The sequence below is a fragment of the Agelaius tricolor genome, unplaced genomic scaffold (assembly GCF_023055355.1).
Source record: "Agelaius tricolor isolate 1412-34295 unplaced genomic scaffold, bAgeTri1.0.p SCAF_6, whole genome shotgun sequence".
In the NCBI taxonomy this organism is placed as follows: Eukaryota; Metazoa; Chordata; class Aves; order Passeriformes; family Icteridae; genus Agelaius; species Agelaius tricolor.
This window is the reverse complement of record NW_027269266.1, coordinates 53,983,254-53,995,602: the sequence shown is the minus strand read 5'-3', so window position 1 is coordinate 53,995,602 and position 12,349 is coordinate 53,983,254. Positions and strand designations below refer to the sequence as shown.

The following is a 12,349-nucleotide window of genomic DNA, read 5'->3' as shown; positions in this document are numbered from 1 at the left end:
TTCTTTTCTTTTCTTTTCTTTTCTTTTCTTTTCTTTTCTTTTCTTTTCTTTTCTTTCTGCAATGTCCAGGGCCAGCTGAATGGCCTTGAGTTCAGTAAGTTGATTTGATCTACCTGAGAAGAAGCCCCCCCCCCTTGTGTGGGGCTCCATACGGATGCTTTCCACTTTTGCTTCGTCCCTATAATGTGACAGGAACTATCACTGAAAAGAGCGTAGTGTGTTTCCTCAGCTGGTAGATGGTTGTATGGTGGAGCTTCTTCAGCCCATGTCACTTGTTCTTGCTCCTTTTTGTCAGTGAGATTAAAGTTTTCACCTTCCAGCCAGTTTGTAATTATTTCTAAAATCCCAGGGTGATTCAGGTTTCCAGTATGGGTGTGCTGTGTGATGAGGGCAATCCACTTGCTCCATGTGATTGTAGGTGGCATAGTGGGTACAGGAAACCTTTCCTTTAAACATCTACACCAGCATGGGTAGTCAGGGTGCCAGGAGGAGCTGTGCTTCTGTGCCAGTCACCTCTGAGGCCACTTGAACTCCTTCACAGGCGGCCAAGATTTCCTTTTCTGTGGGAGTGTAGTTGATTTCAGACCTCTATAACTTCAGCTCCAGAATCCCAGTGGTCAGCCTCAAATCTCCCCAAGCACCTTCTGCCAAAGGCTTCAGGACAAACCATTGTTACCAGCTGCGGAGTCAAGCACATTCTTCACTCTGGTCCTGACCTGACTGGGCCAAGGGCTACCACATGAGTGATTTCCTGCTTGATCTGGGCAAAGGCTTATTGCTGTTCAGGGCCCCATTGGAAATCATTCTTCTAGCAGGTAACCAGGTAGAGAGGGCTCACAATTGGGCTGTATTCTGGAATGTGCATTCTTCAAAAACCTATGGCACCTAGGAAAGCCTGCTGGTGCTGGTTGGTGGAGACATTGCGGTGATCTTGTTGATGACTTCAGTGAGAATCTGACAGTGTCTGTCTTTCCAATTTACTCCCAGGAACTTGATCTCTCAGGCAGGTCCTTTGATTTTGCTCTTTTTGATGGCGAAGCTGGCTTCCAGCAGAATCTGGATGATTTTCTCTTCTTTCTCAAACATTTCTGCTGGTGTGTTCTCCCACATAATGATGTCATTGATTGACTGCAGATGTTCTGGAGCCTCACCCTTTTCCATTGTAGCTGGGATCAGTCCATGGCGGATGGTGGGGCTGTGTTTCCACCCCTGGGGCAGTTGGTTCCAGGTGTACTGCACACCCCTTCAGTTGAAGGCAAACTGAAGCCTGCACTCTGTGGCCAGAGAAATGGAGAAAAATGCGTTAGTAACCTCAATATTGGCGTACCACTTTGCTGCCTTGGACTTGAGCTTGTATGAAGTTCCAGCATGTCTGTCATGGCAGCGCTCAGCAGTGAAGTCACTTCATTCAAGCCATGATAGTCTACAGTCAATCTCCAAACTTGCACACAGGACAAATAGGACTGTTGAAGAGTGATTGGGCCTTTCTGACCACCCCTTGGCTCTCCAGCTCATGGATCATTTTGTGGATGGGGATCACAGCATCTTGATTCACCCCATACTGCCAGCAGTGCACAGTCGAGGTGGTAATTGGTACTTGTTGCTCTTCCACCTCCACAAGTCCTGCTGCAGATGGGTTTTCTGATAGTCCCAGTAAGGTGTTTAGTTGCTTAATGTCCTCAGCTTCTACAGCAGCTATTCTAAAAGCCCACCTGAGTCCCTTTGGGTCTTTGTGATAGCCATTCAGGAGGAAGTCTACGCCCAGAACACATGGGGCCTTTGAGCTGGTCACAATAGGATGTTTCTGCCACTCCTTCCTAGTCAGGCTCACCTTGGCTTCTAACAGGGTCAATTTCTGTGATCCCCCCATTACTCTGGCAGTGGAAACAAGTTCTGCCCCCACATGGCATTAGGGTACATTGAGCACCAGTATCAGCTAACGCTTCATATTTTTGTGGCCCTGATGTGCTAGGCCATCAGATCTATACCATCCAAAAGACTCAGTTTTCCTGTGCCTCTTCCTGGCTAGAGGCAGGGCCCCTGTAGCCCCAGTTATTATTTCTTTCCTGGGCATACATACCTTCAAGGGGATCTGACTGATCATACCCAGTAGCTCAGTCATGGGAGGCTGAGGCTACCTTCATTTTTGTGGAACTCCCTTTGTTAGTGTTTCCCTCCTTGAGCTGATGAACCCATGCTGCCAGGACAGAAGTAGGTTTCCCATCCCACCTTCCCATGTCTTCCCTATGGTCGTGCAGGAAGAACTAGAGGTCAGCTTGTGGAGTGTACCCTGTCTCTAGCTGGGGGATGTTGGGCTCTGACTTCGGGGCCTATGAATTGCACTGGTGCTGCATTAATCTTCCTCACCTCTTCCCTCATCTCCCTCATCTCCTTTTTAAACTCCTCTTCGAGTTCCTTAACCACGGCAGAGACATGAGCCTGCATTGGGCCATTGATCATACTCTCGTAATTTCTAAGCTTGTTGGCGACAGAACACACTTTCTCTCGGTTGTTATCAGCATTAATCATTGCAATGAAGGTGATGTATTGAGATGACCCTAGATTTGCCAGATTTCCAAACATTTGCCCTGTTCTCCTGACCTTGTCAGGGTCTTTATCATGCTGTCCGTCCTTTCCAAAGAGTGCTTTCAGTACTGCCACTTCTCTCAGCTGTTGGATCCCTTCCTCAAGGGTCTTCCAGTGCATTCTATGATGGTACTCCTGCATTCTCTCTCTGTGGACAAACCTCTCTTACACTCATTAAAAGCTGCTCCCAGAGGGAAAGGGACCCTGGTTCCCTTACGAATATCTGATTCACACCTGAGTCCTGGGTCAAGGACCCTAAATTCCTGGCCTGATGGTGGCCTCACCACCAACCAGTGGCACACTTGTACCCATAAGATACCAGACCTGAAGTAACCAGGTTGTATATGCCTCACATCCCCATTGTACAATGTCTTTGTGCAGATTACAGAGACTTTCATATGGCAAGGACTCAGAGATAACCACAATCTCTGACTCTCCTGTGGCTTGTGAGGGCCCTCCTTTCTTATCCTTATCTGGGTGCTCTGATTTCATTTTAGACTTCCTGATTTCCACAGGGGTGACTGCTGCTGGCTGTGACTGCCCTTGCAGTTCATCTGGAACCTGGACAGTTGTAATGTCTGTGGGTTTCATTGCTGCACTATTAGACTCTCCCTCTTTGAGGCAGGGGGAGGGATTCTCACCATCTGGGGAAATGTACTCCTTCAGCACCTGGCTATCTCCTTCACCAGAATTCCCACCCAGTCTGGGTGGTTGATTTCTAAGGCAGGCTGTGGGGCAGGGTCATGCAGTAGGGCAGTATCCCTAGTCTCTGGAGCAGCAGCAGGTTCTGGGGCAGCATCCCTATTTTCTGGGGTAGATATCAGGGTGGTTTTCCAAATCAATCTTCCCTATCTCTGAATGGTAAATAGAATGGGCATATCAGAAACACCACTCACTGTATGATATCATTGAAAACTGGTGGGGCAGACCCAAAGAGCCGTTTGAAGGGTTGGGAGAAAATTTGCCCCACTGTAATTTAGTCACAGTAACATTATTGTAGTAACTCCCAAAAAATACACTTAGTGTGTGATGTGCCCGCCTTCCAGAGGAAGTTAAAAAACCATGATTTTCTCACCTTATTAACCCCTAAACTGGATAACAGCCACAGTAGCCTTAGTTATAGGACCCATGTTTTGATATTTCTCCCTGCAAATGGGAGAAATATAGCCATGACCACGTACCCTGCAAATGGAAGAAATATAGCCATGACCACATACCCTTACCAGGGTAAGCTAGACCACATAAGGACACCTAAAGAACCTTCTATGTCTCTATGTCCAGCACACAAAAACTATATTATTTAAGAACTGTTATTCCTTTTTCTACCCTTTTTCTCTCAATGCCCTCAAGCCTCATGCTGGGTGCCAAAATTTGTCTTGGTTTGAAAAGACAGGTGTCAGCTAACGAAAGCAGGAGGCTCCCTTGAAATAAAGAATGTAAACCCCCTCCCTCTGAATTATTATAATTTTGAAATTGAGGGCTCTTAGGCAAAGATATGGGAGTAGGAATAACAATTCTTTATCAGGGAAAAAATAAAAGTGAAATAAAAATGCAGTAATACAAAACAACACTGACAGAGTCAGAATATGACCTGACTCACTGTCAGTCAGGGTGGTGGTAGTAGTCTGATTAAATGGTGGCTGCAGTTGTCTTGGAGTGATAGATATGGTTCTTTTGAAAGCAGTGATCCTGTAGAAGGGTGTAGTTTTCTTCTGAAGATCCAGTGGTGGTGAAGATGGGCCTGGTCTTCCTTTGGGAATCCAGTGGAAAAGAAAGCTGCTTCTCTGGGAATCCAGTGGAAAGGCTGACTCTGGTGTTTCAAATCTCAGATTATATCCAGGTAGGAATGCTTGGCTCCTCCCCCTGGGTGGAGCATTTCACAATGGGATGATGTAATTTTATCAGTCACGAAGTAAGACTCAATGGTCCATTAACGGAAGATATTTTCTGGAGGGAGGATTGGTTGTGGAAGAGATAAAGAAAACTGCCCCACCTGGTTTTAACAGGTGGTCAAATTAACAGAAGTTAACTGCTCCACCTCTAACAGATGGCAATAGAATACACACCCCAAGCCACATCTTCCATTTCCAACCCAAGCTACATGAATAAAATGTGGAAGTGAGTAGCTTACATATTTCCCTAATTCTTTTAGTACTTCATTTATGAAATTACTTAGTGCTGTAGGTAGCTAATCAGAAATGCATGCAGTATAAAGCTTGAACAGAAAATTGTATGCTAGACCACAATGCAGATAGTCCCAGCAAAATTAATGTAATTTTTTTAAGCAACCGACTTATAACAGTGTTAAACGTGCCACAGGAATCCTAAAGGATTATGAGAACTTGATTTATGCATTTGTGGCATTTGTGTGTCTGGCTGTCTATATGTCTCTTCTATTCTCCTTCACTCAAAAACTTATTTACCTCTTAATGACCAAAAAAACCCAAGTCATAGTACCTTGTCATGCTGCTCAGCAAGTAATACCACTGCCATTTGCTCCTTCACCACTAAAAACCCTGAGACATGCAAATCTCTGATACCAGACAGATGAATGTGTCACTAACTTCAGCAGCAGGATGGTGGGATCTGTTTCGTGAGATACTGAACAGTTACACATAAACACATTAAACATTTGTGTTTAAGAATCAAGTTTTCCCCATGAGAGGTCTTGCATCTCATCAACCAAGGTGAGCAGAGGTCCCAAAAGGGACCACAGGTAAACAAACTCAAATACATAGGACAGCTTTTCTTTGGTAAGTGGCATTTTTTTTCTGTATTACCTGTAACATTAATAAGTTATTCAACTATGTTACTTCAAAATAGGGATTATAATACAGTTGGAATCATAATCTGCCATTGTAGAAAAAAATTAGGACTTTATTAAGCATTATGTAACTTTTGCCGTATTCCCACATGCTTTGCTCTCCTTGTTTCCTCTTCCTCTTTACCTAAAGACACTGAGATTTAAATACAGTAATTTAGTTTGCTATTTAAAACCCTGAATATCAAATGAGCCTGAGTTTTAAAACCTATTAATGGTAATGACCAGTTTATCATCCTTTTTCTCCTTCAACAGAATGAACATGATAAACACTTCTGTATGCTAGAGACTAAGATGATTTTACCAGTTAATACTGCATGCTAAGAGTGAATTCTAGGCATATGCCTAGTGTTCACTCGCTATACCTGTGAGCATCAACATTGAAAAAAATGGGTAGAGGACAGCTTCTTTAAAGTTCACCATAAAACAAAAAATCAGCAGCATGCACTCATTAGCCTTCATCCACTGTTTTCTGAAAGTGCATTTTTATTTCTTGATAGTAAAAGGACAAAAAAAATATCATACTCTTGCATATATCAGCTGTGAAAGAGGACAATGACAATAAAGGTTGATCTTCAGTTACACAAGTTTCCTAGAGTTTGAGCCAGAGAAGTTTTAGCTCCTGATATGCTTGTTGGAAAATATTAAAGTCTTGGTCTGGTTTTCTTTGCAGTTTTTTCTCTCCCCCACTCTGAACAAGCAGCTTGACTTCCAAACATAACTCTCCCAGTTTTTGTACTTCACTATAGTACAGAAACATTTGCCATACTCATTCTGTTGAATAAGAAAAGGGATGGTAAATTGGTCATCATTGTTAACATTAATAGGTTTTCAAAATAAAGTTCAATAATTTATATTCATGGGGTTTTTATTTCAGTTTAAACTGAACAATTTTTTTCATAACCTGACACAACAGGAGAAACACATTCTTTCCTTTGAGGAGTTTTTTTATTCTGTTGGATTGCTTAATTTCATAAACCATACTGCCAAAACCTGCCATCTGTGTTTGTGAGAATCTTTAATTAGTGAAAATGTGTGCCCACTGTTGTTGCATCTACAGTGACCTTACAGCAGCAAACCAGCAACTACAAACAAATTGAGCCACTAGAACACAATTTCTAGACTGTGTCCTTGATAGAACCAAAAGCACAATTATATTTCACTAAGAACAAAAGTTTTTAATTTATGAGAATTGATGGCTTAGTGCAGATGACAGTCATAGAACCACTAAGGTTGGAAGGACCTTTAAGATCGTCAAGTCCAACCATATAATAGCACAATTTGGAATTCAGTAAGAACTTACTTCTGCAAAGAAATGTAATTACTATTCCAGGAAACATTTTTTGAGACTATTAATTGGGTAAATAAATAAATGAAAGGAGATTATTTGTCTGAGAATCTAGCCTACAACTTTGAAAGTCTTATCTCAGCAGATAGCCAGAAAACAGGTGGTTGCAATTTAACAAAAGGGACATAAAGAAAGACACTGTCAAAAAGTGCAGCAGACTGAGAAATTAATAATTTTATAATGGTAGAAGGCAAAAATAAAGAGTAGTCTATTAATGTCAATGGATTACTAAACTGTACAAATGAAATAGTATATGACTAAATAAGCCTGCCTTTGCCTACTGACAAGTGCCTCTAAGGTAAATTGTATTTCTGATGGTTTAATATAACAATAATTTTGCAGTAGCTTGACACAAGGGGCATCAGAACAGAAGATTCTTTCCTCTTCTGGTCTTCCTGAGCAAAAGAGCCCAAAAGGAGAGGACCAGGAAAACGGGTTCCCGAGCATACACAATGCTATGTAGAGGGGAAAGCAAAACTCCTCTTCCCTGTAAGGAGTGAGGAACGTATCTGAAAGCTGATAAAACAGATGTGTAAGAGAAGTATCTACCTGTAACTGCTCTCACATCAACCAGAGAGGGAGAGTTTTTTTTCTCCCGCAGCACAGCAACAAGCCTATGTCTAGGAGTCTTCAACATGAGTTTCAGCTGAAACTGTAGCACTTCAAGTTTGTTGCTGCTTTCCTCCACTGAGCTACTGGCTGAACACACAATTTCTGGTAGGTTATTGTTCCAGAGGAGTAAATGCTACAAGCCTGGTAACCAGGCCAGGCTTGTATAGGGCTCTTCAAACTCAGATTCTTAGGTGAAATGTCTAAATTTCCAAAGCCAGGAAAGTCTGGGATGCTCTCTCTGAGATAATGGCTTGCTTACCAGGAACAATGAAATAATTTTAAACAGAAATAGCTCTTAGCCAAAGATATGAATTTCTAGTTTCCTAGATTCAGGGAAATTTTTGTTTCATTATTTGAGAGAAATTTCTTGCTTTAAATTTTTATTTGCTTTCTTTAATATGTTTTCTATCTTTCTGGTTTTTTCAGTTCTCTCTATTTTAGCATCCATGTTATCTTTCCTTTTTCATTCCATTTAGCTACCTATACTCCAGTTGAGGCTGGAACATGTTCATCTATCTTCTTCACTTACTTCAAAGGTATAAAATCCACCCACAAATCCACCTTTTCCATGTTCTCTTCATTGTATCAAGCCCCCTGAATAGTTTTACTAGCCCCTCTTGTTCTTTCACTAAATGTGAGGCTTGTTGCCTCATGCTTCCCCTACTTTTTCACTCAGTAACTGAAGAAGAGATAGAGAAAGTGCTGTTCGCGACTCTGTAAAAAGGTCTCTTTTTCTGAATTGGTGGCACAGAAAAAGATTTGCTGGTTGCTTGGCTTCAGTGAAAAATAATGTTTGGTTTAAAGCATTGGGAGGGAAAGGGTGAAAGGAATAAAATATTTTGTCCAGGTCATCAAAGGAACTGACATTACATTTTCATATACACCAATGACATTCATTCACATGATATTCTCATGTGTGCCCTGTCTTCACAAATCACAAAAACATGGAGTGAGTGTCATAACCAGGTACTGTAGTTATTTCTGCAAACACATCAGAGGTAATTTGAATACTGTATTGGAACCATCACCATAAATTTAATGGCTCCTCTTTGAATTGTTGATCTGGGGAAAATAATGCCATTGTGCCTTATTTCCTCTCTTTAACATAATTCCAAATTATATTACTAGGATCTTAGTACTATTGAGAAGATGAAGTTTTTCTTTTAAGATGCTACCTCGTATGCACCAAAAGGGACATACCTATTTGAGACTGAGCAACCATAGTAGATGTCCGATCACATAGTGGAGAGAAGGGCAGCCCTAGTTCTGCTTCCTTGTCACCCTGGAGAAAAAAAATTGAGAAGAAATTTTAAAAAGACAAGACACATTGCACTTTTACAAGACACTATATTATGTCATGACTGTAAAAGCCTTTCATTTTACTTTCTTTAATTAAGTTTGGATTTTGTTTAGATTGGGGTTTTTTAGCATAAATTGTGGAGAATTTGAGTCTCAATGGAAAAGTTATAGTCCAAGGAGAGCTTAGTGAATTAAGCATCTTGATTCCAGTGACTTTTCATTAGACCTTTCCCTGCTTGTTTAGTACTTCTATGCACCAACTAAAAACCCCTTGAGCACAAGAATGCTTCTCACTGCAGTTCTCCAGAGAGCTCGGTTCTCAGAGCAAATCTTTGATGAGCAAACATCACTGTCAGGACTGATTTTTCAGGGCTTGCAGTTCTTTGTATGTCTTTTATATAAGACTGGCTGGATGCAGATTAGTAATTTTTTCCAAAGAAAACACTAAGTTTTCTATGAGAAAGTAACCTGCTTGGCTGATGTTGGGACAAGCTGTGGACATTGTCTACCCAGATATCTCCAAGACTTTTTATATGGTTTCCAATAGCCTCCTCCTAAAGACGCTGATGCATTATAGTATAGACAAGTGGTCCGTGCAGCAGGTGGGGAACTGACTGACAGGCCCCAGTCTGTCAGCAAGTGGCGGTAAGTAGCGTCTTTTCAAACTTGCAACCTGTCACAAGTGGGATACTCCAGTATTCAATACTGGACCCGATGCTGTTTAATATCTTTACAAATGATCTGGATGATGGGATCAAGTGTACCCTGGTGAAGTTTGCTGATGGTACCAAACTAAGTGGGAAATGGAACACTTCTAAGGGGAGAGTCATCCTGCAGGTAGAGCTGGATAGGCTGGAAGAGTGGGCTTACAAGAACCTTATGAAGTTCAACAGGGACAAATGTAAGGTGATACCCCTGGGAAAACATAATCTAGGACCACAACACAGGCTGGGAACAACCCAACTGAGGAGCAGCTCTGTGGAAAAGGACCTGAGGGTCCTGTTGGACTAAAAGCTAATACAAATGTGGTCCTCTGGTGAAGAAAACAACAGAATTTTGGGCTGCATCAACAAGGGCATCACCAGCAGAGATAGTGAAATCATTATTCCACTCTACTCAGCACCTGCCAGGTCACAGCTGGAATACAGTGTTCAGTTTTGGTCCTCCCATGCAAAAAAAAAAAAGTGGATAGGCTGGAGAGTGTCAAGAGAAGGGCTACAGAGATGATGAAGCAACTGTGAAGCCTGTCATGTAAGAAAGGGCTGAGAGAACTGCAGCCCTTGCTGCAATTGTTAAGCCTTCAGAAAAGAAAACTTAAAAGAGACCTTATCACCAGGTTCCAGTATTTAAAGGGTGGCTACAAAGAAGATGGAGACCCCCACTTTACAAGGAGGCACATGGAAAGATATGGGGTAATGGATACAAGTTACTCCTGAAGAGATTCTGATTAGACACAGGACAAAAAAATTTCCCAATGAGATCAGCCACTAAAATGATCCACCCAGGGGAGTGGTGCATTCCCAGCATTGGACACTCTGAAAATTCAGCTGTACAAGGTGCTGAATCATCTAGACTGTGCTTTTGCTGAGAAAGGTTGGACCAGATGATCCTTCAGCTTCCTTCCAACCTGGTATTCTATGATGCTGTGAACATAACATTTCACATTACCTTTAGATTACATTTACATTTTAACTACATAAATCCAAGCATGCCTACCAGCCCTCAGAAGTGAAAGTCCTTTTCTAGAATCACAAGATGGTAGAAGATCAAGTGTTATAACCCCATATTTCCCAGTTTTCCAGTTTTTCAAGTCACACGGTCCAAAAGGCCTGTTATTTTAATTCAGTCACTCTATAACATTGCTTTCTGTTGAGAAGATATGTATAGGATGACACAGCTGCAGTACTCCCACAGAGCATTCAAATTTAAATAGCCTGTTAAATATACTATAAAATAATTTACTTAAATTAGCAGGTCATTATAATTATGCTGAACTTCTTGCCAGTGTTCTGACTAATGTCAAATAGAAGCTAAAATATTCAGGAAACATAGGCAGAGAAAGGCTTCCGTGGATATCAGAGCTGAATTCTTATTTTTGTTAATATAACATACATAAAAGGGGTGCATATTTTCTGTTAGGATTTTGTGTGGAACAACAAGCAATAGTATCCTTCTATTGTAGAACAATTCTGATTTATGTTAGGAGCCTGATATACAAATATCAGGGTAAAACACAAACTAAACTCAGAAATATTTCTAAGTAACATTACTGTGTCAGCTGTGTCACTCAGAAAAAACATCTCTCAATGCCAACTCATAATTCTTCTCTTACTCCTTAGACCTTCTAAAAACCACAGTGGCTAATTATCTTGGAAAGAACACCTGCCTGCCTTTGTGACTGCTCAGAAAGACACTTGGTTTCTAAGCTGTTTGAGCAGCTTCCTAATGGCTAGCTAAAATGCATTTGTAGAACTAATTAATTAAGGTTTGCTTTAAGAGATGCTCAAACATGTTGAGTATAAAAAAACCTGATTTTTTACTTAGAATCTTTCATATCTACAGCATGGTCACTTGATGTATCAAGACCTATGCCATGCCACATCTAAAAATACTGGGAAATCAACAGAGCTGGGGATCTTTTCTAATATAGGTTAAGTCAGGCTTTATGTCTCTGAAGAACAATTAGCAGAAGGGAAAGGAAAGGATCTGCAATAAGTGACCATAAGGAAATACATTTCCAATCCTAGGTCAAGCAGGTTCCTTACAACCATAGTCCCCTTGGCTAGTAGTAGTTATCAATATCATGGTTTAGGGACAGTATTCTCCAATTTAGTGCTCCCACTAAAAACTTTAAAACTCACTACTTGCTCACTCCCTATTTCCCATTCCACTCCCTCTGCAGTGAAAAGTTGGAAAGGAGAATTGAAGGCATAAAAAAAGATACAGAATTAAGAACAATCTCTCCGAAACAGCAATGAGGTAAGAAAACAAACTGTAATTGCAACAATATGAATAGCAAAATTGTACAAAGAACAGCAAGTGATTCACATGCAGATGCTCAGCATGGAGCCCAACCTGACTGCTGCCACACTATCCCAACCCAGAAGAAAGCCCTTCCCCCATCTCAGGAAAATTATGTGAAGTGGTATAGAATAACCTCCAGGTCCTAGCCATCCCTCCTCTGGCTGCTGTAAAAATTACCCTGTCCTGTTTGAACCAGAACCGTACCCACTCCTTATTCTGTACCATTTTCATTATGCCCAGATCTTACACTTTCCAACTATATATTTATATTGTTTTAGAGAAAATATATATATCTATATGTGTTTACAAGCACTATTATAATTTTTGTAGTCAATGGCCATCCCTCCAAGACATCTGTTGAGTTGATTTAGTCCATGACTGTTGATTCTATCCGTCCTAGATGTCTTCAAGGGCAGGAGGGCTGGTGTGCTGTTGGGTGTGTGCAAGATGCATCAGGAGGTCACAACTGATACATCTGGAACAGTCTATATCCACTGTTCATGGTGCTTATGGCATACAGTGGCAGTGTCATTCAGCAGCCAGTATCATACAATTTGACGTTACAGACTGTTCTCACCCAGATATCAAATCCCTTCAAGTTAATGTTTCCCTATCACTCTGCATTACACACCAAGTGCACCCAGATCCTTCAGCAAAAC

At 41.2% G+C, this 12,349-nt stretch overlaps 1 protein-coding gene across 1 annotated transcript in view; it reads right to left on the bottom strand.

Moving 5' to 3' along the window:
* PDE1C (phosphodiesterase 1C) overlaps positions 1-12,349 on the bottom strand; it is a 280,006-nt gene that overhangs the window by 28,489 nt on the left and 239,168 nt on the right. The window contains exon 12 of the mRNA XM_071429853.1: positions 8,568-8,649. Within this exon, the coding sequence (XP_071285954.1) occupies positions 8,568-8,649 (82 nt within the window). The remainder of the gene's footprint in view (positions 1-8,567; positions 8,650-12,349) is intronic.